Here is a 27,319-nt window from a genome sequence, read left to right on the forward strand (position 1 = left end):
AATTATATTCTGATGTGCATAAAAAAGTGACATCTCCCACTTTCTTCACTCGAATAGTTGTGCATAATCTGCAAATACTAATATTTCTCTGGTTTTCTTTTATGTTTATGTTTTGATAATAAATTAATTTTAGCGGTTACCTTAATTTTTAATGGAATTTATGTTTCATGAAATTGCTTGGGTTTTTTTTTCACTCCAAGAATTGCTAATAAAATATGAAAATTGGATGAATCCTTTTAAGCAAGGTTTACATGAGTGGTTGGTCATCAAGCTGATGTATTGTAGTTCACTGAAAATTAAGCACCTGTTTCGCAAATCAGTGAATTCTACTACTGAGGCTGGTTAGGAGTTTTGTATTGAGCTGTGAATGGCTGGAGAATTAAGGGGTTACCATTTTAATAATAAGATTCAATATTTGTTAATAGGGTCAACATGAGAGGGTCACATCTGATGCAGATTCTGCGGCAACTGGTCCAGCTATGGCACATCCCTACCAAGGTGCTTTTGTATATCCCTTACATCATCCTGGTCACCAGGGATTAGAGGATTGGCCTATACGTTACCCACCAAGAACAACAACTGCGGATCATGGTAGAGATTTCCATCAATATCATGTAAGTTAAAATCAGTAAAGATCCAAAACCTGTGAATCTATTTGGTTGTGATAGTGGTATCTTGATATTAATATGTCCTACTGCTATATAAAGAAAAATCAAGTTAAATAAATAGGAATATTGTTTTTTTGGCATACTATCTTTTTGGACTTTGTAATATGATAATTTTCATTTTGCCATTTCGTTTTTTTGTAATGTTTTTGTAATTTTTAAAATTATTTTTAGTTGGACTTTGCCTGGCAACCTTTTCCTCAACCAAGAAGTCCGAAAAGTCCTGCAGAGGTATCTAGCCCCACTGCAGACAATCCAGGTAAGGTATACAAATGCTACAGTTTAGAGGAGAATTTTGGTGTAATCAATGAGTTGACAATCCAGAATTCACAGAGACCTTACCTAGGGTATTTAAACCCCTGTCCTAAAAATATGAAGTAGCATCATAACACATTACACATGGACTATTAATTGATTAACCCATCTGTTAAACATTGACAACATTTTTTAAAATCACTGCAAAACCTATCAAAAGAAAACTGTGATTAAATCTAAATCTTTGAATACAGAAATATGTATCTGTTTACTTATTTATTTAAATATATGACAGTTCAAAGATAAATTCTGTATTTGGCATAAACACAAAGACATACACAGTTATACTTAATAGGAACTTGAACCTGCTACAAAAGGTAGAAGTAGACTTTTAAAAGAGAGGCATCTGCTGTAAAGTAAACAAAATTAGAAAAGTCTATTTTCTTTTCAGAGTTCTTGTGTCTGTTACAGCAATGGTTTTCCAGAGGCCGCATCCCTCCTTGTATGGTTGATATTATTTATTAAAAAAAAAAAAAAAATCCAGTTTTGAAAGTTGTCTTTTAAATTGCCTCACCTTGATTCTAAATAAACATTACTGAAAATCTGAAATTGTTGCATGAAAGTTGTCTTGTATGAATGTAGTTTTATAGTTATACACAAGTCCCACAGTTCTCAGCCAGATGTGGATCAGTGGCCCTTAAAATAAGCTGTTACTTACACAGTGGCTAAGTCTCTGTGTCATACAAGGCTGCATTTCTGTTCTGCCACTGAGTCTCTTAGTGCTCTTGCAGTTTTTTCTCCACTCCTGTCGTGCTCATTCAACCTCGTTCTCCTCTTCCGTATCCACCTTCCGTGCGCGTCATGCTTATGGAGTCTGAGGTCTCTGCTGTAACTCACTCCCCACCTCCTTGAGCAGATCCACTCCAGAATGGAGACTGCCCAGGGATGGCATGCCAAGACATATGGACTTTTGCAAAAGAGAGCATCATAATGCATGTGAATCAGCCCAGCACAAGCAATTTGCAAAGCATCTCTCTCTGCGTCTCTCTCTGTTTCTGTCACAGGTCATGTGTGCCAGTGTTACAGTATTTTTAGTTTTGTGAAATTTGGTTACTGTATTCTCATTTTTAGAATGGTTTTAGAAATGGGAAGATCAGTACAGAAAATATAAAACTAGGAAGGCAGACAAATATTAACAATTATTAATAATAAACTGCATGCATCTAGCAGTTCATTTTAGTATTATAAGAAAAATATTAGTCTGTAGCAAAAAGCTTTTAGAGTTGCTAATGTTCAGTAACCTTCATCCTTCACCAAAAAATAAATACAGGAACAAGCTGAATGCAGAAGCAGAACTGGGTAGCCATGAAGAAGGCCCAACTTTTAAATTGACACTGAACCAATTGGGAGTTGCTTGTCACTTTTTTGGCCTTAAGTTGTATAAAATTTGTAATTTTTTTCTCTTATATTTTTGACATGCATTTGAATCCAACTGTATATTTTTTGTGAATGTAAAACATTGAAAGTCTTTTTTTTATTCTATATCAAATCACATTACTATTTATAACTTCTAATGATCCCTGCAGAGTTTGTGAGTTCAGCGAAATCCGAGAAATGTGTGCGAACTTTGCTGAACTGTGCGAAATGCATTGAAATCAATGGGGAATTGGGAAACCAGAATGGTTTTGTGCTGATTTATAATAGAGCAGTGGTCTTTTAAATGTTGCTTAGGGCTAGGGAAAAGATTATGGTGGCCAAATATGTGTTCTGAGCTGTGAGGTAACAGTGCTAACCATGAGGCCAAATTGTATCAAACAACAAAAGATGCAAATGGAACAAGTTCCACAAACACATTGGCCATTCCGCTAAGTGGCAGCGTGGGACTTGCCTGTTCCATTGTTTGATGAAACTAGAACTTCTGTTTTGTTTCTGATTTAACTGTGCAGTTACTTTCATCAAGAAAATAGGCCTTGTAAATAGTAATAAACCTTTTATTTTTATTATCTCATAGTGTGTCCTGTGTTTTTTAATGAGGGGAAGTGGAGGGTTCGTTTAAGGCTTATTTTGGGATAGCTGGGCACATAGCAAATACGTAATAATAATTATTTACATATACAGTGGGTACGGAAAGTATTCAGACCCCCTTCAATTTTTCACTCTTTGTCATATTGCAGCCATTTGCTAAAATCATTTAAATTAATTTTTTCCCTCATTAATGTACACACAGCACCCCATATTGACAGACAAAAAAAAAGAATTTTTGAAATTGTTGCAGATTTATTAAAAAAGAAAAACTGAAATATCACATGGTCCTAAGTATTCAGACCCTTTGCTCAGTATTTAGTAGAAGCACCCTTTTGAGCTAATACAGCCATGAGTCTTCTTGGGAAAGATGCAACAAATTTTTCACACCTGGATTTGGGGATCCTCTGCCATTCCTCCTTGCAGATCCTCTCCAGTTCTGTCAGGTTGGATGGTAAACGTTGGTGGACAGCCATTTTTAGGTCACTCCAGAGATGCTCAATTGGGTTTAAATCAGGGCTCTGGCTGGGCCATTCAAGAACAGTCACAGAGTTGTTGTGAAGCCACTCCTTCGTTATTTTAGCTGTGTGCTTAGGGTCATTGTCTTGTTGGAAGGTAAACCTTCGGCCCAGTCTGAGGTCCTTAGCACTCTGGAGAAGGTTTTTGTCCAGGATATCCCTGTACTTGGCCGCATTCATCTTTCCCTCGATTGCAACCAGTCGTCCTGTCCCTGCAGCTGAAAAACACCCCCACAGCATGATGCTGCCACCGCCATGCTTCACTGTGGGGACTGTATTGGACAAGTGATGAGCAGTGCCTGGTTGTCTCCACACATACCGCTTAGAATTAAGGCCAAAAAGTTCTATCTTGGTCTCATCAGACCAGAGAATTTTATTTCTCACCATCTCAGAGTCCTTCAGGTGTCTTTTAGCAAACTCCATGCGGGAGTTGGCCTTAATTTTAAGCGGTATGTGTGGAGACAACCAGGCACTGCTCATCACTTGTCCAATACAGTCCCCACAGTGAAGCATGGCGGTGGGAGCATCATGCTGTGGGGGTGTTTTTCAGCTGCAGGGACAGGACGACTGGTTGCAATCGAGGGAAAGATGAATGCGGCCAAGTACAGGGATATCCTGAACAAAAACCTTCTCCAGAGTGCTAAGGACCTCAGACTGGGCCGAAGGTTTACCTTCCAAAGAGACAATAACCCTAAGCACACAGCTAAAATAACGAAGGAGTGGCTTCACAACAACTCTGTGACTGTTCTTGAATGGCCCAGCCAGAGCCCTGACTTAAACCCAATTGAGCATCTCTGGAGAGACCTAAAAATGGCTGTCCACCAACGTTTACCATCCAACCTGACAGAACTGGAGAGGATCTGCAAGGAGGAATGGCAGAGGATCCCCAAATCCAGGTGTGAAAAACTTGTATCTTTCCCAAGAAGACTCATGGCTGTATTAGCTCAAAAGGGTGCTTCCACTAAATACTGAGCAAAGGGTCTGAATACTTAGGACCATGTGATATTTCAGTTTTTCTTTTTTAATAAATCTGCAACAATTTCAAAAATTCTTTTTTTTGTCTGTCAATATGGGGTGCTGTGTGTACATTAATGAGGGAAAAAATTAATTTAAATGATTTTAGCAAATGGCTGCAATATGACAAAGAGTGAAAAATTGAAGGGGGTCTGAATACTTTCCGTACCCACTGTATATAGCTCTTTTCTCACTAGTCAGTGAGCGTCAACCACCACTGATGTGTAGTGTCCACCTGGATGATGCGACGGCGCCCACTTTTGTGCCAGTACGCTAACCACACATTAGGTATTTGGTTGTGAAGTGGTGAAAGAGAGAGAGCCAGTTGGAGATGGGGGGGAATGATTAGGGGACCAGAATGAATAGGCCATAGAGGACAATTTAGCCTGGACATCAGTATACACCCTGCTCTTTACTAAGGATTCCCAGGGATATTTTTATGACCACCAGAGTTAGCTCATCTGAAGGACAGTGCCATTTTTACAGCCCATTGTTCCCATCACTGCATTGAGGCAAAGGGATCCACATTTAGACCACAGGGTAACTGCCCCTTGCTGGCATCACCAACACCTTTTAAAGCAGCAACCCAAAGTTTTTCCTAGTTTCATAGATTCAGGTGGATGACCTCTTCTGAAGTGCATGTGGTACAACTGCTGGATAGCTCAATTAGCCATGGTGTGCTTCACTGCCAGCACACAGGATTCAGTGTTACAGTATATACTGTACAGTATCTGTTGGCAATATTCGTAATATTTTCATTATGATCAACTAATGTACCCTTCAGATGAAAATAGTGCAAGTTTTATTTTTTTGAGTGCATGTGGGATGGAAATCCAGGGGTTAGAAGCAACCGCAAACGAATTTCACCTCTTGGTGAAATGAATGCATTTAGAGACAGGGGAAAATATTGTGCAGTACTGTCAAGAGCAATTAAGTATTTATTTATTTTTTCTTCATGTGCTTGCAATCCATCGTCCTCAACGATCTTACATTAAGCGTGCATGAACCTTTTGTGTATGGATACTATAGCTCTGTGATGTCAGCATCATTATTATTATTATTATCATGGAGCGCTTAGAAAAAAATGTTAACCTAAGCCATATAAACAGCAAATTTCCAGAAAAATACTCTGCAAACAAAGTCACTGGTGCATGCAGCATATTCACTGCAAAAAACACTTTCACTGAATAACACTAATTTTTACATTAAAAATAATTAATTTAAAATGCTTTTGGCATGTACATAGAAAATTAAAAAGCACAGACTAACAAAACAAAACTATTCATAATGCCTTCTTCAGATTCCCACATGCAGTATTAGGGAATGGGGATTATAGAAAATACAACCTTTAATTTTGCCTTTTAAGAGTTCAGTACTTAACAATTGATACTAAAAATGATGATACTTCAAAAGATTTCAGTTTCTGGCAGTTGTATAATAAGAAAAGGGGATTGATTACTCCGGCTCAGTTGTATCACATGATGTTTGATCCCATACTTACCAAATGTCTACTATAGTTAAGCTATTATTCTAAATCATGGGTGGGCAGATTCAGTCCTGGAGGGCCGCAGTGGTTGCAGGTTTTTGTTCCAACCCAGTTGCTTAATTAAAAAACAATCCTTGTCAATTATTTAATTGCATGGCTTGCTAGTGCTTTAACTCTGCCATGTCAGGTCATTCTCATATCCTAGATTTATTTTCCTTTCTAAGGATATCATCCAAATGATTTGAAGTCTAAAACAGATGAGTAATTCTCAGTGCTTCACATTTTTCTCTTCACTTTCCTTCCAAGTATTGAATTAAACCAACTAGTGTGTGATAAATACACACAGGTGTAAATGAAAACAAGCTAAATGGAGAAATGCTGGTCTCTTTTGTCATTTGCATGTTATTGCTAATTAGGAGCAATTAAAAACCATGAATACAGCTGTTTAAGACTAAAATAAGCAATAAGGGTTCAAAATCTTAACGAGCAAGACGACTAAAGTGAAGCTGAAGTGTTACTTGAGCAATAAAAGCTTCTTATTAAGCAATTGGGTTGGAGCAAAAATCTGCAGCCACTGCGGCCCTCCAGGACTGAATCTGCCCACCCCTGTTCTAAATCATACTGTGAGAATAATGCCCAGCTTTATAGGTTTGAATTTATATTAGTGGAGGACCCTGACCAGATGGTATAATATTTTGGTGGTTTTGGCTTAAAGGTTGGGAACCTCAGTCTTACAAGCCTGCAAGTTTCATGTTTGTAAAGATTAGGCACATGTTCATTTTCATTTATTTTTATATCTGTATTACAGAATAGTTTTTAGAAGACATCTTATTCATTGTTTTAAAACGTGAATAGCTGGCATTGACTAACAAATTTACTTAAGTAAGAATTAAAACAAGTGTATTTTTGAATGTAACTATTTCATTAATATATATCATTAAGACCCCTGTAAAAATACAGTAAATAGATTAGATGGTATTGGTGATTTTTGAATAATATATAAAAAAAATATGTGGACATATATTGATAAGAATGTGTGTGCTGCTATTTATTAATGTTTTTTTCTCTCTTTTTATTGCAGACCCTGTATCACCTGTTATAGGAAAGTCTGAGCGTCATAAGTGACTTTTTGTAAGCACTTTGCTAAGTAATAAAAGTTTGAAAAGCTGTATACTGTTTAATTTTAATATTGTAATTGTAAGTATATTTAGCTAATCTTAGTATATTGCTTCTCATTTGTATTTCATAAAATATACAATTATAGTAAACTATTGTTAATATATAGATATAAAATAATGTCCTTTTTTGTGTTGTCTATTATATTTAAACTGTTGAAAATAAACCAAGCCACATATAATCTATCATGAAACAAAGATTGGCTAAGTGTCACTGTAATACACCTTCATTCTGGATCATTCTTCAAATCCTCTTTTACTTTAAATGCACTTGTACATGAAGATAATGAGCTAAGGGAAGGCACAATACCAAAATGTGTAACTTTGATGTACAATGAAATATAGGAGGACTGTTTTTGAAAACTCATACAAACATTTTTTTTTTAATTATTTTATACAAATGTTCCAATGTTTATCCTTCATATTATTATTTTGTAAGAAAAGTAGCAATTGTAATCACGCTAAAAAAATGAGAACATATGTAAAATGTAACCACCTGAAAGGTAGTTGTACTATTAGGATCCAAATCCACTGTATAATCTTGGGACTTATCAGCAATTTTTATGAAGGTAATTTTCCAGTCAACAAATGCAATAAATGATATTGTCCCTTTTTGTAATGCAAGTCTGCTAGTCACTAGTAGAAAAAGGGAAAGAAGTTGGAGAGAGAAAGAGATGGAGAGGGAGATTAGCAGAGTGAAGAGGGAAAGCCAGAATTAACAAAGTTTATGAAACTGAAAGAGGGAAGATTTAGCAGGTATGGTGTAGAAATTGCAAGTTTGGTAACCTTATTCATGTGACCATGCTGTCCAATCATATTTTATTTTTGATGGGTTAATATTTAAAGTTTGATGTATGTTTTATTTTTAGTATTTATTTTTTTTAGATTTTAATTTTTTTGTTGTCATTCCAGTACATTGAATGAACATACTTCACATTTTAAGCATAACAAAATCAGCAAAATAAATAAAAAATCAGCCTGTCAATGGCTGCTTTACCAAAAGCCTTTATAATACCATTCATTTCCCCAAAAATGTACAGTAAGTAGAATAAAGATTTCAACTTGTTTGGTTAATTCAGAGATGATTGTTTCCTTAATATGTGTGATGCCAATATTCTCTGTGTTACGTCAATATTAGTGGTTATTTACCATATTAAAGATTAGTTTTTACATTTTCTTATGTTTCTTTTTTCCGTTCGAATATCCACTAATCCAATTTCATTGACCAGTTAAAATATAATTGTACATGAAAGGCTTTAAATTTGGTCAAATGTAAAACAAAACATTGCTACATCTAGAACTTTTCTGTATTAACCACACACTTGGTATTTTGGCTTTAATTGAATACTACATTTTCCTGTCAGGCTAGTTTTCATTAATCAATGTTTACTCCCAGTGCAATATTAATGTTTGTGAAGGCTTGTGACTGATATCTTCAGATATGGAGGTGCATTTGAAAGTGCATTTTGTGAATATGGGTGAGTTGCAAAAATGTTTATTTTAAAAGAACAGCATTTCAAACATGGCATTCTAAGCTTATTTGATAATGCATTTTATTCCTCTTACCTAATAATATAATAAACATACTGCAAAAATAAGAGTTTGTCTATCGTCCTCTTAGATTTTTTTCTTTTTCTATTAGAGTAATCCACAAAACTGAAATGTGTATCCATCTGAAAACCAACTGTAAGACATCCTGTCAAGTATTTTTGTACTTTTGATATTTAGTGGAAACTCTTTGCTTTGTATTACTAATCTAAAAAACTGTATCCTTTGTCAGCCTGCAGAGAATCACTGTGCCCCACCTTAGAACATCATAGCAATGAATCACATAACTATGAAAGAACCGTTATGAATGTTATACCCAGTTAAACTTTGATGACATATTATAAACAATTGCAGGCATCAACATTAATTTCTATGAATTATTGACAGCAGTAAACATCAGAGTGTTAAATTCTAATCAGAAGTGTCTGCCAGCATGTGTATGCTCAACTCTTCCATTTTGTTGCTTTACTTTTTAAGAAGTGGTTTAATTGGTTACACCAGTTATGCCCAGTGTTTTGTTTTTTTTAATTATTATTATAAAATGTGTTGTCAAAGACAAAAGAGCCACAAAAAGCTTTGAGGCAGCCTCCGTATGCTTGAAATCCGGCTGCAAAAGTTGATAATTGATTGTACAGTTGTGTACAGATTGGAGTCCAAAACAGAACTGACTCGCTAAGGTAAAGATGGTGGCTTTAAAGCAAGGCAGAGGAAGTGAAATTATCGGGCCAGAAATGGCATTGTAGGGTCCGGAACCGGAAATGACGTCACCACAACCAAATGGAGTGGCAAGACAAAAAGGATTAGTACACTCTGCCACCCCCTGGTCTGATGTGGAATTACCCTCATTTGAGCCCTTTAGCTGCCTCCCATGCGCACGTGTGACAGTGTATAGTTATTCTTTAAGATGACAAATTTGTTTGGAGTCTTGCTTCAAAATCTTAAGTGGAATCAGATGAGTTTAGAGGAGAGACACAATCAAATGTTGTGTACGTGAAAGGCATTAATTCAGAATTCCCAAAAATTGTCATTTGGTTTAGCATGTATAAGTGTAAATAGATAAAATAAGATAAAATCCTGTACTTACAATTAAACATTTTGTGGATTAGATTAAATGTGAGTTTATGACTATTTGAAGTATTTACTGCATAAGAGATATTCAAAATGTTTTCCTGAGAATTCTAACTGTATTGTTAACGTCTTCATTGACTGTGGTAGCTAGAAAAGCAACTGGAAATCTTTGAGTTATTTGTAATTGATTGAAAATATAAGGTAAAATTAGACTTTTCTAAGTAATCAATATTCAATTATATATAATTTATATATAATTTATGCATTTGAATATCATTCTGGCAAATGAAAAGAAAACTTAATCCATAAGAAGGTCATAGAAAATATTTCTAAATTATAATGTTCTGTCGTTTTAATTTTTTTGTACAGTAAAGTAATGACCAAAAGAGTATCTTTTCAGCAGTCCTTATTCAGCCAACAAGGTCACTAAATGTCTACAGTTCAAGCTGTTAGCAATCTTGTTTACTTTCCCCAAGTATCCTGCTATCTCAGGCAACTCTTACAAATCTGGAACAGTCTTTGTCATTGCATATAGCTTCACTCTTTAAGGTTTGGAGTGATGTTTTCGTTTTCCTGTCTGGTCTGGTCTATTGCAGTAGATTAGCATTTTTTTGTGACCCAGAAATTTTAGTAAGGGCAGTTGGAGGCTGCAGCCCTCTGCCCCACTCTTTGAAGAGGGGACAGGCAGGCCTAATGGGGCACTGCACCTTGCCTTTTTTTCTGAACTTTATTAAAATTAATCCTTGATTTTCCTTTTTTAACAGTATTCTAAAAGGATATTCTGTTCTTGTTTTTCTTAACATGACCCTGGATTCAGTTAAAAAAAAATATTGAAAGCACTTCATTAGGTAAATTTCTTATTTCAGATTCTGTGTTTGCACAGTGAGAGCACCATTTGAGTCCATGGCTTCTAGCTGAGTCCATTAACGGCAGCTATGCATTCCTTGCTTCTCTTGCTGATAGGACAGACTCTGTGTGATCCTTAAATCCAAATATTGTTCATAAGAGGGAAGCTGTTATTTGGTGCTTTTATTGTTCTGTCTATTGTCTTAAATCTACTGTAGGTTTTGTTAGCCTGATTATGACAAGGCTGAAGTAAGCTATTTATTGACTCAGGTTTGTAGCAACATTAGGATTCTGTATGTTTAAAGGTATCCACTGGTATGGGTCATTAAGCCTGATCAATAACTCAAAACATAAAGACTACACATTTTAATTTTGGTTTGACATTTTCCTGGCCCAGTGCTGTAATGCATGTCATATTCATTGGCAACCCTGGTGCACTCAGAAATCTCTAAATTGTGTTGGGACACTTTTTATTTTCACCAGTCTTCAGGAAAAATGGACTTCAGTGTTTCTTTTTTTCTTCACAAGAACATGAGAGAGAGAAAGTATTGGCTGTTGTGTCTATTAAAGAAAAGGAACTATAAGATAATTTGGATTATGAAAATGTAATAGGAGGGTTTACTGCAGTGAATATTGGGAAAGTTAGGATTGTAAACTGTTTAAAATATTCTACTGTGAATTCTCACTAGCACTTACCACCAACTAATGTGTTTCATGACAAAAATGTTTTTTCTTTATTAATAATGTGCAAAATTGACAATTTAAAAAATAAAATTGACACCTTTAATTTCTTATTTGTATTAGTTTTATTTAGATGTACTATATGTTGTCTGCATAGGGATCATTTAACAAAAGTCAAAACCATCACGTACTTAAATGTTCAACTGTCCTGTATACATAACAATAGTGACCCTATGAATTTTTAAGTAATAGTATCTGAATTTAGTTACTTTGTGTTTCAAGAGGTAAGTCTCTACCGGCAAAGAATCAAAATCCAAAAGATCAGCTTTAATACCAAATACACACACCTGCCATACTTGATGTAAGGTAGTTCACATTGTGAGGGACTGGCATCTTGTCCAGAATTGATTCCAACCATTCCAGGTCCATTACAACCATGTATGTATAACTGGCTTAGACAACTGAGAATTGAGTAATATCAAATAAAAAGCAGACATTGGTGCCTGTCAATAATTTATTCTTATTAAATAACACAAAGAAAGGCAAAATGAATTTGAAATGATTTATTTGATTTTAGTAAAATACAAACTGAATGACACTGAGGTTTGAGTACACAAGTTGAGAAAGAGTGAATGGCTCTGCTGGAATCTCCGGAGGCCTGAATGCACTAAAGAGCCCCCGTTATTCCCTAGAGATTCTGGACAGGTTCCACAGATTCACTGTTTTCAAACCTGACCTTCATAAATCTACACCCTTTCACTTCTGAACACTCAGTCAACAGGTCTCGCAATAAAAGTAACAAAATTGGCATAAACTTCAATATTTACGTTTCACTTCTTACTGACTGTAAAATGTTTTTTTTTCTTCAGTCCAGGGATAATTTGCTATGTGTGCAGTCACTATAATGTCCCTTTCATGCTGTTTACAGAGGGTGTTGTATTTGGCAATATGTTTACACGAGTAAGCCATCATGAGTCTGCATAAGAAATTGTTGCTTTATATTTCTTGTTAATGGGCTAATGTGATTAATTGTAATCTGCAGAAAGTACAATATTTTATATTTGTTACATGTCATCAAGAACTTCTTCCATCCCGTTCATGACAGTCTTGTTTAAGAACAGCTGAAGTCTTAATTATAAAATAAACAATTAACTGCCAGTTATTACAATTGTCTGGGTGGCACTTTGTATCCCATCTTCACCTGGCAGTTGTAATTGGGCATCACAGACGGGCTTTGCTGAAAGCACTAGGAAAAAAGGATTGTGTAAAATACCAGCATGGATCCTTGAAGCCTCCAATATGCTGGGAAGGCCATCCCAAATAATTAGAAAGTGGTTTAATTTTTTCCCTAAATTGACAGATTAGTATGGCCTAATTTAAAATATTAAATGACAAGTATTTAAAGAGATCAGCCAGTCAATTATCAGCTACTTGGATCTTCATATTTGTATATTGACTGGTAATGTGTGATATCACAAAGCATGGAAGGCATTATACAAGAGTAGACCTGAGAATATCATGTTTCTCTTGTTTTTAAAGTGGAATTTTTCACTTTAATCAAAATTGTGAACTGCCCTTTTTAGAATATGACACTTTCTGTGCAAGAGCTGTGGCTGCCAAACTTGAATGATGTTGCAAGGGTATAGTTTTTCAAGTGTGGGCTACAGAAAATGAAGCCGCAGGGTCATTTCTTTAATTGTCATCTAAAAGAGTGCAAAAATTCTGTAAGGCAATGAAGGGATAAGTGATATTTTGTAAGATATTTTATAATTAATGAGAAAAGGACCATATGGCCCATTCTTTTTAACAGTGTCTGTAGGGGCCTTTTCCTTTTCTGATGATGTGCCTTTCTACTTTTCATATCCTGCAACTAAATGAGATTTGAGTAAAGCTAAAGAGTTGGTGTTAAAAATGTGTGGCTTCCAGCAAAAGGTGTCCTAATCAAGTCATGACAAAATGGAGTTAAATTTCTCATTTAGCAAGTCATCTTATTTTTTGAAGTCAAATAGAGAAATTTCATCCATTCTCTGCTGCGCCATTCCCTGCTGTGACAGAAGGTACTGCTGAATTTCTTTCTTTACCACATTAACGCTCACTCTGGGGTGCCAGCGTTTAACTGGCTTGCCATCAGGCCCAACCAGAAATTTCTCAAAATTCCACTTGATGTCATTAATCTTTAGGGGCTCCCAGAAGAGCTTTTTGGTGTCCCCAAAGTTGTCCCCAGCAGGTGGGCAGGCACTCTGAAAATGGAAGAATAAAGCAATGAGTAAGGTTTATGGTAACGCAAATAGAAATGCACATGTCACAGAATTATTTAAATATATTCATTGAGAACAGCACCCAAGAACAGTATTCAACCAGAAATTAAAACACAGAAGCAATAAGTTTTAATTTTCCTAAATCTTCTTTTCCTTTAATAAAAACAAAGCTCCTCTATAGTAGCTGCTGAAGACACTGCTGCCAAGAATCTGTAGAAACTGGAATACTTGATGTGAGGCCAGCACCATGGTGCAGCAAATAGTAGTAGTATGGAGTTGGATTGTCATATATACACTATACAAAGTACAGTAGTGAGAAGTTAAGCAAAATGACACCTTTTATTGGTGTCATTTTCCTTGACTTCACACTACATCCATAATGGCTAACACAATAAACACCCTAGTATTACAAAGTACAGTGAAATTCTACATTGCTTGTCTAACCAACATGCAACAAGTCTACTGTCCAGCGCCATGAAAACAAGAATGTATTAAAGTAAAGAACAAGGCCATTCCTCTGTTTGCCCAGTGCTGCGGCCTCACAGGCTTAAATTAGCTGGCTTTGATTTCTGACCTGGAGTTTGTCAAATAGTGGAATGGCATCCCATTTTGTGCCTGTTCTGTCTAAGACAGCTGACTTTATCAAAACCGCTTTAAAGAATGGGTGCATGTACATAGACTCAAAGAACATAATTAAGAACAACTGCACACCTCCTTAAACAGCCAATCATGTGGCGGCAGCAGCACAATGCATAAAATGATACAGCTACAGACCAGGAGCTTCAGCTAATGTTCACATCTAACTGTCTAGACTCTCGAGTTTACATTGAATGGGGTGGAAAAAAAACAAACATCCAGTGAGCAGCAGTTCTGTGGATGGAAGTGCCTTGTTGGTGAGAGAGGTCAGGGGAGAATGGCCAGACTGGTTTCAGCTGACAGAAAGGTAATGGTCAGGCAAGAATAGAAAGATGACGCTGCAGTGGGCACAGGCTCAACAAAACTAAACAGATGAAGACTGGAAAAACATAGTCTAGCCCGATGAGTCTTGATTGTTGCTGAGGCACATAGATGGTGAAGTCTGAATTGGAGCCAATAGCATGATTCCTTGCACCCAACGTGCTTTGTGGTGCTGCAACAGTCCAAACTGTGGGGGTAATAATACTGGGTCTGGGGGGGGGGGGGTAATACTTTGGGGAATGTTTTCTCGGCATATTTTCAGCCAGTTTAATACTGGTCAATATTGCTTGAATGCCACGGCCTATTTGAGTATTGTTGTTGACCGTGTGATCCCTTCATGGCTACAGTTTACCTCTCTTCTAATGGCTGGTTCCAGCATGATAATGTCACAAAGCAATAGTTGTCTCAAACTGGATGCATGAAGATGATGGTGAGTTGAGTGTTCCTCAGTGGCATTCCCAGTCACAGGATCTGAATTCAATTAAACACTTTTGGGATGTGCTAGAATGGAAGATTCACAGCAGAAATTGCACTATGCCATTATGTCAACCTGAATCTCGAAAGAATGTTTCCAAATCTTAAGGAATCCATACCACGAAGAAGAGAGCAAACTGAGGGTCTATGCTGTATTAGTATGGTGTTCCTAATAATTTGTACAGTGAGTGTATATGGTGGCATAGTGGTTAGCCATACTGCCCCACAGCTCAAGGCAACTGAAATTAAACCGAAATCTGGTCACTCAGTGTGGGGTTTGCATGTTCTTCCTGTGCCTGGATTGTTTTTTCATTGGGGTTCTACAGTTTTCTTTTTACATCCTCAGAGAGGTGCCTGCTATTTAATGATTTTAAATTAGCCGTGTGTGGCCCCCTGTCCAGGGATGATTCCTGCCTTACACCCAGGGCTACTAGGACAGGGTTCACCATAGCTCCATAGGAAACATTTATTGTAGCACCATGTGTTGCTGGCTGTCGCTGATGGATTCTTAGAAGAACAGTGCTCTGTTGACAATGTAGTTGAAATTCTTGGTGACTTTACAGGTATGCCATTTTTTTCTGGGGCTCCCTGCAGCTGGTTCTGAAGCTGCTCATTTTAAAAATGGAATGCCAGCTCATATTGTTGATGAATCACAACCAGTCTGATGCAACTTGTCAATGTCATGACAATATAAGTATGCAGTATGTACGAGGAGGGACTCAAAAATAACAAATTTTTTTTTTTTAATTGTACATTTTTCAGAGCATTTTCAAAATTTAATCATCCTCAAAATACTCTCTCTGAGTACACTTGTCCCACCACTTTTTTCATTGTTCACAACTGTTCTGAAACTCTTGCAAAGTGATAGCCTTCAGTGCCTCCATTGTTTGCTTCTTGACATCCTCTACATCCTGAAAATGCTTTCCTTTAAGGTCCCTCTTCATTCTTAGAAATAGAAAAAATGACAGGTTGCAAGGTCCAGGGAGTAGGTGGGGTGGGAAACCATAGTGTGCGGCGGTTTCTCACAAAAAACAGAACGACAAAGTGCTGTGTTGTCGAGATGCAGAAGCCACTCGCCTGATTGCCACAATTTGGGTTGTTTTCTCTCCGCACTGTGTCACACAATCACTTGAGCACTTCAGGGATGCCGCTTGGCCAAATGATGCAGAGAGCAGTCTAGTTCATGCACCTAGCGGCAAATGTTGGAATTAATGTCCCTCCAGCCTCCAGAAAAAAATTCTCACTATTTTTAAGTCCCCCCTTTATTCACCAAACTACATTGGAAGTAACGCCAAAAAGAAGGGTGTTAACAGGGGGAAAGCAATACCATGGTGGACTGAGGAGTGCTTGGAAGCAGTTAGTGAGAGAAATGAAGCTTTAAGGAAAGTCAATAAAATGTCAGTGTCTGGATTATTTTAGATAGATAGATAGATAGATAGATAGATAGATAGATAGATAGATAGATAGATACTTTATTAATCCCAATGGGAAATTTTACTAAGTGTGAAAGGGCTCAGGCAATTGTGAGGAGAGTTAAGTGTTCATGCATCGGGCCGCTTTTTATTGTTTTACTTCAAAAAGTTTGATTAGCTGTGGCAATATATTTAACTCATGTCCTGGGATTGTCTTTCATTATTTACAATCTATTCCCTTTTTGGGTTAATTTAGCTGAAATCAAAAAAGTAGAAAGATTTCTTTTTTTTCTTCTCATGCACTACATGAAACTCCAGCCCAGTTGGTAGCAGTAATGTATTAGAACACTGAGCTGTCCAACAATATGAATAAAGTCTAAAATTGGATCTTTGTAACAATCTAAGAAAATAATTTTTCAACAGTCAGGAACTTTTTTGTCTTTGTTAATTGGCTTGTGACTTTTGGTACCTTGTGTTGACACCCCGTGTCTGTCCCCTGAATTTCACAATGTCCTCGGCTTGTCGTGTGGTGGGTGCAGCAACATGCTATCAGTTCATGCTCCCAACCTTCTGTTTGGTGCTTAATTTCCCAGTCTGTTGAAATGAGCTTCCTTACTTATGACAAAGTTGAGTTTGTTTGGTTAATTATTGACCCTTAAATGTGCACAGTAGCAGAGAGTGTACCCTTGTCAAGGATCTGAAACCCATCCAAGGTTGGTTACTGAATCACTTTGTCAATTAAATAAGAGAGTTCAGTAGATTAATTGATGAACAAAAAAATGTCAGTTTAAACGGGTTCAATAGAAAAGTAATGGCACTGGACAAAAACAATGGTGGGTAATTCCAACAAGTTTTTCTCTTTTTTTACATTTGGGGTGGTGGTTCAGGTATGGTGTCTTATCAACTCACTGAATAGATAAGGTGTCTGTAATATAAGTCAGTGGACCTCATATTTGGTACTGAAGGGCTGCAGGTGTTTGTTCCAACCCAGCTCCCTAATTTTGTAGTAGTGTTACTTGAATAGGGATGTCTTAAATATGTTCTCTGCTGAGTTGCATCTTTTTATAGCATTGTCCTGTTTATATGGTCTATGTGTGTCTGTTTAAATATTATCCCCTGGGAAGACTGGGGGAAGTATAAAGCTGTGGACCCATTGTGATAGTTTTCCCTGTCAAACACATTAATTCCATCTGGGCCATTGCTATTTAAACAAGAGAACGAAAGGAAAAAGGAGGATCGCTTACAACACTGACACTTCACCGAAGAGAAAATAGCTAAGAGAGAGCACTGATACGGATCACTTTCAACGCTAGACGTCAACGACTTCACCATCGCTACACAAAACCCCAGGGTTCCAGATTATACCAACACGCTGAGGATATTACGGTGAGACTTTTTTTTTTGTCGTTTGGGATAGGAGCAAGTCAACAATTTCATTTGAGTATTATTGCCATAGGACACTTTCCAGCTGGACAAGGTTCACATTCACTAATCATCCTCTGTTTAATCTTTTGGACTTTTATGTGTGTTTTCAGGTGTTCCGTGTGTCATACTGGTTTCATGTTTAGTGTTGGGACACTGGAGGGTTTGTGTTGCATATTTATCGATGCACTTTTTATTACTACGTAGTGCTGGTCACTTTCGGGGTTGTGTGTGGTGTGGGGGCTTTGGAAGGGGTGAATTATTTTTTGTTTTATTGTTTGTTTCTTTTCACTATCCATATATAACCATTGATTGTTATTTAGAGGAAGTTAGGCTTGTCTGGTCTAACGTTTCCTCAGTTTGCCAGGCCATGGGTCTTGGTGGTGTAGCTGCAGTTCCAGATGAGTGGGTCAGCCATTACAATTTGAAACCCATTATTGCTGCTGGAGCAGTTGTGGCTCAAACAAAGTTTTTGCATTTCATTTTCATTAATTCACTTATTAAGATTCACAACCCTTATTTTAGTCTTAAACAGTTGCATTCACTGTATTTAATAGCATGTTTTTTAAGGTTATGTCACATTAGGAGACTTTCCAGCACTTTTCAGTCATAACCTGCTTTTACATAATCTGAGCAAGTTGGAGGCAGTTGGTGGTGCTGTCCCATGAAGCCTAATGTGACGTACCCAGCGACTCACTCCGAAAAAATTAGTCGTAGAGAGCGGACAACCAAGGAATGCTCATATTGAAGTACAAGATAAGGTGAAGTTGATTCACAATCGCTTCTGCTACCTAACTGGACTGATTGATATCCTTGACTTGGTGTTAGACCGTGATGAGTAAGTGTTCCCTTAATTTTTTTGAGCAGTATATAATGCCTCACAAACAGAAGAAAGGCTTGTCTCTCTGATGTCTCCTTGTTTCTATACTTAAAAAAAAAAAAAAAAAAAAAAAAAAGTGGGTTAAAATGCAGTAGAACTTGCTGCACCTTTTATCCTGGACAGCACAGGCAAAAAGGGGGGAGCACAACTGTGCTGGAAGGCCAGCATTCAGTTGATAAATGAGACAAGTGACTGAAAACTGCTTTCTAAGTTGAAATGGTCCGGCGATGAGATCAGTGACTGCGGTTGGCAAATCTGACATACCCCATGAGCGATGTAACATTAGCTTTATCCAACTGTCAAATAACAGTGAGATGCAATAGACAAAGGAGCCAGCAGTTCACCGTCTAACTTGTACCCATTAATGCCTGCGATTGTAGTATTAATATTGTCACATGGTGTGTGTTCATCATGCAGTATCTTTTATAATAAAATATCTGAAAAGAAGTAAAAGGGAAAAAAGCCGCAAAACTGAGAATTACTAAACTACTTTTGGGCCACAAATCATTTGAATGAGATCTTTGGAAAGGTGAAATCTCCGATTTAAGAATGACTTTATGTGGCTGAATGAAAGCCATGTTCCATTATCAGAGGATGGTAATGAAGGAACTGGGTCAGAACAAGACCCTGTAAGCCACCATTATGACCCGACACGACCACATTTGAAGACCCCCAGTGTACGACATCATTCTTAAATGCAGAGCATATTTTGAAAAGTGGTCTGCCCTTTAGATACAGTACATTACAACAGTTCCCCCTAGTGGTGTATCTGATATGTGTATGCACCTCTTAACCAGTTGATAGCAGGACTGTCTTACAATGAGGTTAGATAAGAGGACACAGAAACAGAAGCAGCTGTACTCTGTGCCCATGACAGTGTTAGTACTACTACATGATTAATTATACAGCAATGTATAAACTATATTTTCACTTCCTCTGCATTGTACATATCAGGATACACACATACAGAATATACTTTTTAATTGTAAAGACTGTAATTGTGCTAAGTTGGGTTCAAGTAAAACGTCTGCCACAAATCTGTAGGATGTGGAGCTAGCATCAGCATCTGAGGGTAGAGAAAGGGAATCTTTCCAAGTGCAGACCCATCTAGGGGTCTATCAGGGTGAGCACAAAAGTATCACTTAATTTGTGGCAAACAACTGCATTTTGAGCAGATAGGGGATGTTGGACCTGCGTATCTGATTAATTTGTTTAGGTATAGTGCTGTTTAAACAGGTTACTCTGAAATGTGTTTGTGCATGGTGCTCTCTGAAGGCCTAGGCCCTGTCCGAGGCTACTTCCAGCCTTCCACCCAGCACTGCCCGGATAGGCTGTAGCCCTCTATAACACAGAATTGGATTAAACAAGTTTGACGATGTTATACTGCATTATTTTTGTCTCCCACCACAGTACTCAGTGCTAATAAAGAGCACAGCAGTGTTTGGCACTGTACTCCACACTTTTGAAAAAGGATGGCTTGTAAATTATAGCAAGTCGGCTTACCTTCAGGAATGTAAACACTTTCTGCTCATTCTGTCCGTTCACCAATCCCTTTTGAAAAAGCTGAAAATTTGGAACATAATCTTTTCCTGGTCTGACATACCTAAAGGGAGCAAAAAGAGACACAAAGGTTCTCCACAGTCCAAAATTAAGATAGGCAAAATATAAAATGTGTCTCCAGTTGTATTTTTATATCTAGAAAGCTTCAGTATGAGATTTTTTTTCTGACTCTTGAGCAGAAATTCACTATGGAGGCAAGGCCATGGAGCAAAATGTTATAATTATCTGTAATTAGATTCTCAAATTCTAATTTGATCTTTAAAAGGAAGATTTTGTAACAAGCTCTAAATGTAACTGGAAGTGAATAGAATGGCTTGAGAACTGCAGTTAGCCATATGCCAGTTAGCTAAGAGGTGTTTAAAGGGTAATAAAAATGTGATAAGCCATAAATCGAGCTTAAGAAATGGAAGAGTTTTTTTTTAATACTCACTTTAAACCTTGTAAGATTTCTTCATTATTTCCAGGTTCCTGCAGCCCAAATTGGTTAGAAGGGAATCCCAGAATAGCAAAGCCATACTGGGACATCTCCTCCTGTAGTGCATTCAGTTCTTTAAAACACAAGAAATGTCAAAAGACAAGCCAGTGAGATTAAGGAGTCTTGAATGTTTCTTAGAACAGCAGCATTTATATATAACATTGTGGTACTTCGTCTAGACGGATCGAAAATGATTTGCCGTGGCAACATGTCAGATCATCGTTCACAGTTACTAACGGTTACATGGCTATAACTTAACAGGATAGATGGCTTTGATTCAACGCATCTCCTTTCACGGTCTGTTTATCCTGTCTCTCCCAGCAGTAGTGACAGCAATTCAGCAGAGCATCTCAGATGGGGTGCCAGGTTATTGCATTTTTCAACTTGTGTTTATTACTTAAGAGCTATATGGTGGCACAGCAATAAGCGCTTCTGCCTCAGAGGTCCTGGAGGGCAGGTTTGAAGCTGACTTGGTGACAGACTGTGTGGAGTTTGCACATCTATGGTGTGGTTGTGAGTGTGCTTTGTGACGGATTGGCACCCCATCCAGTGTTACTTCCTTCATTGCTCCCAGTTTCATGGTCACGACCCTGTGAAATGGATTTGATGGGTTCAGAGAAGGCTAGATGGAAGTACAATGTTTAAAACAAGATAAAGCGAGGTGAGAGGATGGAACAGTGTTTACCAGCGGCTCGAGCTCCGCTCACTGTCGATGTGGCGTTTGTGAGTTCTCCTGATGTCTTGGTGGCTTTGCTTCATGGCATTCCAGTCCATTCCCACATACCAAAGACCTGCATGCTGGGCTAATTGATATGAGTGGGTACTGTGATGGACTGCTGTGCTGTGTCTAAGGGTCAATCCTGTCCAGCACTCAATACTCCACACAATCATGTTTAGCCAAACAAACATTCAGAAAATGGATGGATGAATAGATATTACAGTGTTGTATTTTCTTACTTTAAAAATTATAGTGTGGTTGGATTGAGGATTTATTACCTAAATTATTGTGTGTAGATATTAAAAACTCATGTATATTTTGAGAAGAAACCCTGGAAAAGAAATTACAGTTTATATAACGGTCCATAGCATTGCTGCATTACTGCTCTTCAGTCCAGTATGGAATGCATCTGCATGTTCTCCCTTTCTTGTCGTGAGTGTCCTCGAGGGACTTTGACTTGAACATCAAAGACTTGATGCTCCTTGGTGAACTGAACATCTACAGCTGCTCATTTCTGCCAGGACCAGTTTCCCAAAGAGAAGATGGTCAGATGGTGCCAGGACATCTGTGAGACCAGTCACCATTCAGGGGGAGGACATGGACGTGGTGCAGAGCTAAAAGTAACTTGGGGTTCACAAGAACAAAAAACTGGACTGGGCTGACAACACAGTGACGCTGTACAAGAAGGGCAAGAGCAAACTGTACTTCACGAGGAGGCTCAGGTCTTTTGATGTGTGCAGCAAGCTGTTTGAAATGTTCTACCAGTCCATAGCATCCAGTGTGGTGTTCTACGCTGCTGTCTCCAGGGAAAGCAACCTGAGCTCAAAAAAGCAAAAAACCTGAATAAACTTATCAGGAAAGTCTGGTCCGTCACAGGGTGAGCCCTGAACACAGTGGATACTGATCTGGAAAAGAGGATGATGGAAGAATTAGACATCATCATGAAAAATTCCCTCCAACCCCTCCAGGAGGCACTTGGAACTCATTTAGCCACAGGCTCATTCCACCACAGGGTGCTAAGAAGTGTCTCTGGGAGTATTTTCTGCCAACTGCTATCAGGCAATTCAATGCTTCCACCCAATGTACTAGTTAAGTGTATTTTTATTTATTTACTTATCGATTGATTAGCTGGCTGTATTATCTATCCATATGAGTCCTTATCCTTGTTTTTGATGTTTCTGCTGCCATATGCATCTGAATTTCCATATGGAATTAATGAAGTTAATGGAATCTAAACTAAGCTAATGATATGCAGTTTTAAATGATTAAATAAAAATGATTATATATGTTTTAATTAATTTTAGATTTGAAAAATTTTGAACTGCAGTGCTTTTCTCCTGGCTATGCATCGTTAGGCCATGTTACTTTTCTGGACATTGAAATTTTGCTGATATTAACCAACATAACACTTGTTTTATTATTTTTAATGTTACTTTTCCTAACTTTGAGGGAAATACCGTTTAGTGAGACACTCACTGTTAACGCAAAATTCTAATAAAAAAATGCAATCCCAGCAACATACAGAATGGAGAATGATGTCTTTCTTACCTTCCATATTTCCTGAATAAATGCCAGACAATTTTAATAAAAGTTAAACCTACACGTTTCTAAGCATTTGAGCTGTGTTCTCTACTCACCGAGGTACTGCATGGTGAGTCCTCAGTAAGTTGCCACGTTGACAAAAAGGACTGTCTTCCCAGCATATTCTTTAAAAGAGACATACTTGCTCCCATCTAGTGTCATGGCCCCGTAGCTGTGGATGGTGCCTTCCACCTCAGAGTTGCAGGAAACCTTCCAAATAAAGAAAAAAGTATGCAATTCGGCAGTAAATAACAGAAACAGCGAAAATGATCTCTGTACTGAAATGAAGTGAGTTGGACAATAATAATAACAACAATTAATTACATTTATGATGAACTTGTCTAACCTAGTCAATGGTCTTCTACATAGTGTGGCAGATGTCGGGGATGCCCTCATAATAGAAGGGCCGGGTGAGCGAGCATGCTCAGGGCATTATTTCCTCCTGGGTCACTAGGTGGCAGTCCCCCAGGTTGCTATGGATTCCCACAGGGCGCACTGGAAATTGGAGTTTGTTGGGTTCTGAAGTTGTCACCAGGGGGTGCTGCAGGGACTGGGGAGCCCTACTCCCGCCTCACATGGAAGTGCTTCTGGACCAACTCGGGGAGCCAGAGTCAGAAGGAAGGAGATGAAGCTTGCTTGGATGAGTGGAGGAGGCAGTGATCAAGATAGTGAGAGAGGGGAAGAAGAAAGACAAAGACTGAGAGAATTCCTGTGCTTTGTAATTGTGGTTGTGTGGTGGGACACTCTTGCTGGAAGGGTTTCCCACAAAAAAAGCATTTGTCCAAAGCCTGTCTGCATCGGGTGTTTGAGGTGCTTGAGTGCCCTCTGGTGGGCACAAGAGATGGTGAGGAGCCACCAACATACAGCATCCACTGGAATGATGTGACAGCAGCAATTTATGTGCCAGTACACTTACCAAACTTTAGCGACTATGTGGTAAATAGATAAGAGAGAGAGTCAATTAGAGACCTGGGATGATTAGGGGGGAAGAACGGCCAGGCTGTGGTGTGCCATTTAGCTTGGGCACTAGAAAACACCTTACTCTTTTTGAAAGATGTCCAGGAATCTTTAACGACCGCATTTTTCACCCGAAGGACAAACAAATCGGTCACACTAAAGACAGTGTGGTTAAAAGCAGGAGACTCTCTATTTTTTCATTGTTTGACATATTTGCACAGGTTTTCTTTTTTATATATTTCTTTAACTGAGAATAGATAAAAAAAAACTTGAATTCTAAGTTGCCACAGGTTGCCAAAGCGTCAAACAAAGGTGTGCCATTGACACTGATACAGATTTGACCATTCTCTGTTGCAAGTTAGCTTTGAAACTCTGGACTTTGCCAGCTTACATCTCCATTCAAAAGGAAGTGGAGATTTGTTTTTTAATTCAGAGAACTTATGTAATAATTAAAAATCCAACATTATCTAGCTCAAGTATGAATGTATAATATAATAAAAACCTATAAATACCTGGGAGTGCAGCTGGATGATAAATTGGACTGGACTGCCAATACTGATGCTCTGTGTAAGAAAGGACAGAGCCGACTATACTTCCTTAGAAGGCTGGCGTCCTTCATCATCTGCAATAAGATGCTGCAGATGTTCTATCAGTTGTGGCGAACGCCCTCTTCTACGCAGTGGTGTGCTGGGGAAGCAGCATAAAGAAGAGGGACGCCTCACGCCTGGACAAACTGATGAGGAAGGCAGGCTCTATTGTAGGCACAGAGCTGGACAGTTTGACATCCATGGCAGAGCAATGGGCACTGAGCAGGCTCCTGTCAATCATGGAGAATCCACTGCATCCACTGAACAGTATCATCTCCAGACAGAGGAGCAGCCTCAGTGACAGACAGCTGTCACTGTCCTGCTCCACTGACAGACTGAGGATATCGTTCCTCCCCCACACTATGCAAGTTTTCAATTCCACCCGGGGGGGGTAAACGTTAAAATTATACAAAGTTATTGTCTGTCTGTTCTACCTACATTGTTATCACTCTTTAATATTGTTCTTTATCAGTATGCTGCTGCTGGAGTATGTGAATTTCCCCTTGGGATTAATAAAGTATCTATCTATCTATCTATCTATCTATCTATCTATCTATCTATCTATCTATCTATCTATCTATCTATCTATCTATCTATCTATCTATCTATCTATCTATCTATCTATCTATCTATCTATCTATCTATCTATCTATCTATCTTATCTAATTCCTGGCATGTCAGCCAAATGCTTCATTCACATTTTAATGTAACATAGCTTTGTTAAATTCTGAGTCACAGAGAGCTGGAAGAAAGGAAAAAAAGCCCTGAGCAGGGCACCAGTATGCTTTTCAGAAATATTGTGATACCCATTGAGAAGGCCTGTGTACTGGCGCATGCTAACTATACTCCATATTATATCCTGTTTTACAGAAGAAATTGTCACTCGATCACACCCAGAGATGTTCTTGTGAGCCAAGAAACTGCAGACTGTGCAGCTTTTCCATTTAGTTGACAATTCTAGTAGTAGATATGTAAAGATGCTACTGTCTAAGTGTGCACACAATACACTATAAGAGTGACTCGGTCTTAAAACAAGTGGCAGGTGGTGCTGTGTGATGACGCTGATGACCTCTCTCTGCAACGTGAGCATGGACATGCTCGGAATTGTTAGGTGTGTTCACACTTGACATGCTACATGATTTATAGTTCTGTCATTCCACATTTCAACATGGCTTGGCCACACCACTTATTCAAACACTTTGTATGCTCACGTTACACTATTGAAAGCCTTTTGTCATGTCCATTATAAAGAGTTTCTATTTCAAGTGTGAATGGGAGGATTTCTGTTTTATAGGAATTTTGCAGTATTGCCTATGTTCTGTTTTATCACGAATTAAGAGAATTCTGTGACTCAGCTTAACATACTGCACATGAGTAAAAAAAACACAGCTGGAACATTTGCACATCTGTATTGCAAGAAATCAAACTGCTACATTTTGTCTCAATCTTTAGAAATCTTCTTACGTTGCTAGAATTATCTGCTACAAGAATTTAAAGTGCAGACACCTCCTGTGCTTCAAATTGGCAGTCATGTGTGTGATTTATACAAATACAAATGGATTTTTTAAATTAATTAGTTTTTTGCCTTCCCTCTCTAAGTAATTCAGATCTCATTTTTCTTTTTCATTATTTTATGAGTACATTGGGCTGTGGAGTGGGTGCTGGCTGGGCACTGCGGGCCTGATGTTCTTAGTTCATGATGTTTTTAATGGTTCATTCTTGATTTGAATTACTCTGCATCTGTGTATATTTTTATAAAGCAAATTTGATCACAAAAAAATCAACAACTCAATTAACAAAGCTACAAGTCGGTAAACTCATTTTAAAGTAGATGACCTTGTCAGGCTGGATGCAAGAGATGTCTGAATGGCTTTAGATGTGCTGTTCATTTGGCCATCCCATGTAGTACTGAGGGTTCCTGTTGCTCTGTGCAGTCATTTAGAAGGCCCTCTTTATCTTGGCAGAGTCACCATAGTCTTATATTTTCTCATTTTTGTAGTCTGTTTGGCTTATATTAGGCAGGTCAATTTCAAAATATTTAATGTGGCGTTGTAAACCTCTCCAAATGCGCAGCCACTTTCAGCTCTCTTCCTGAGGTCATCAGACCCTTACAAAAATTAAATTCATGTAAAATATAATTTTAAAGAATACTTTACTACTTATATGAATATAGTTTAAATGTTACAAAGTATTTCAAGGGTAAAATATATTACAATATCTTGCAGCATTCTGAAATATATTGTAAAATACTGTATTTAAATTACTTTTTTCTATATTGCAATATATTTCCAAAATATACAAATATATTTCTTAACATATTTTTTTTTAAAACTAGGAGTATTTTAGTATAAGAAACGTTTTAAAAAGTTATTACAATATATTTTACATGTACTGTAAGGGCTAGTTATCATATACTGTACAATATATTTTAGATTTTCTCATTTTTGGAAATTGCAGTATATTTTAAAAAATATATTAGCCTAACAACTAAAATATCATTCAATTGATTTCTCCTTGTATTTCTTAAATTAAACAAACTTCTGCATGTGACTGTGAACGAGAGGAATGTGTTAGAAGCTGGCAAATACAATAGTAAAGGCTGCTGAAATTTAACACAACCCAATAGTCAAAACTTTAAGTTTAATAACTGTAGTAATAAATACAAACAGGCCCAACGTATCTTTAACCTTTTACTTAGAGACATGAAATGCATTTCCTGCTGAAAGCTCTTCTAAACTGGGCTGCTTTAACTCTGCACTT

General features: G+C 37.7%; 2 protein-coding genes across 6 annotated transcripts in view; one reads left to right on the plus strand and one right to left on the minus strand.

Annotated features, from left to right (window-relative positions):
• Positions 1 to 27,319, plus strand: part of tnip1 (TNFAIP3 interacting protein 1) — a 170,295-nt gene that overhangs the window by 92,416 nt on the left and 50,560 nt on the right. For 2 of the 3 annotated variants that reach the window (XM_028813226.2, XM_028813225.2), the window contains 3 exons: positions 426 to 614; positions 840 to 924; positions 7,042 to 8,774. In XM_028813226.2, the coding sequence (XP_028669059.1) occupies positions 426 to 614; positions 840 to 924; positions 7,042 to 7,085 (318 nt within the window). In that variant the 3' untranslated portion in view covers positions 7,086 to 8,774. Of the gene's footprint in view, positions 1 to 425; positions 615 to 839; positions 925 to 7,041; positions 8,775 to 27,319 lie in introns of those variants that run through there. The other variant, XR_007936291.1, reaches the window with a different exon arrangement.
• Positions 11,827 to 27,319, minus strand: part of gpx3 (glutathione peroxidase 3) — a 103,650-nt gene continuing 88,157 nt past the window's right edge. For 2 of the 3 annotated variants that reach the window (XM_051933992.1, XM_028813227.2), the window contains exons 2-5: positions 23,072 to 23,225; positions 20,672 to 20,789; positions 20,185 to 20,284; positions 11,827 to 13,518 (exon numbers count right to left, since the gene is read on the minus strand). In XM_051933992.1, the coding sequence (XP_051789952.1) occupies positions 13,267 to 13,518; positions 20,185 to 20,284; positions 20,672 to 20,789; positions 23,072 to 23,225 (624 nt within the window). In that variant the 3' untranslated portion in view covers positions 11,827 to 13,266. The remainder of the gene's footprint in view (positions 13,519 to 20,184; positions 20,285 to 20,671; positions 20,790 to 23,071; positions 23,226 to 27,319) is intronic. The other variant, XR_007936294.1, reaches the window with a different exon arrangement.

The sequence above is a fragment of the Erpetoichthys calabaricus genome, chromosome 11 (genome assembly GCF_900747795.2).
Source record: "Erpetoichthys calabaricus chromosome 11, fErpCal1.3, whole genome shotgun sequence".
NCBI classification, from domain to species: Eukaryota; Metazoa; Chordata; class Cladistia; order Polypteriformes; family Polypteridae; genus Erpetoichthys; species Erpetoichthys calabaricus.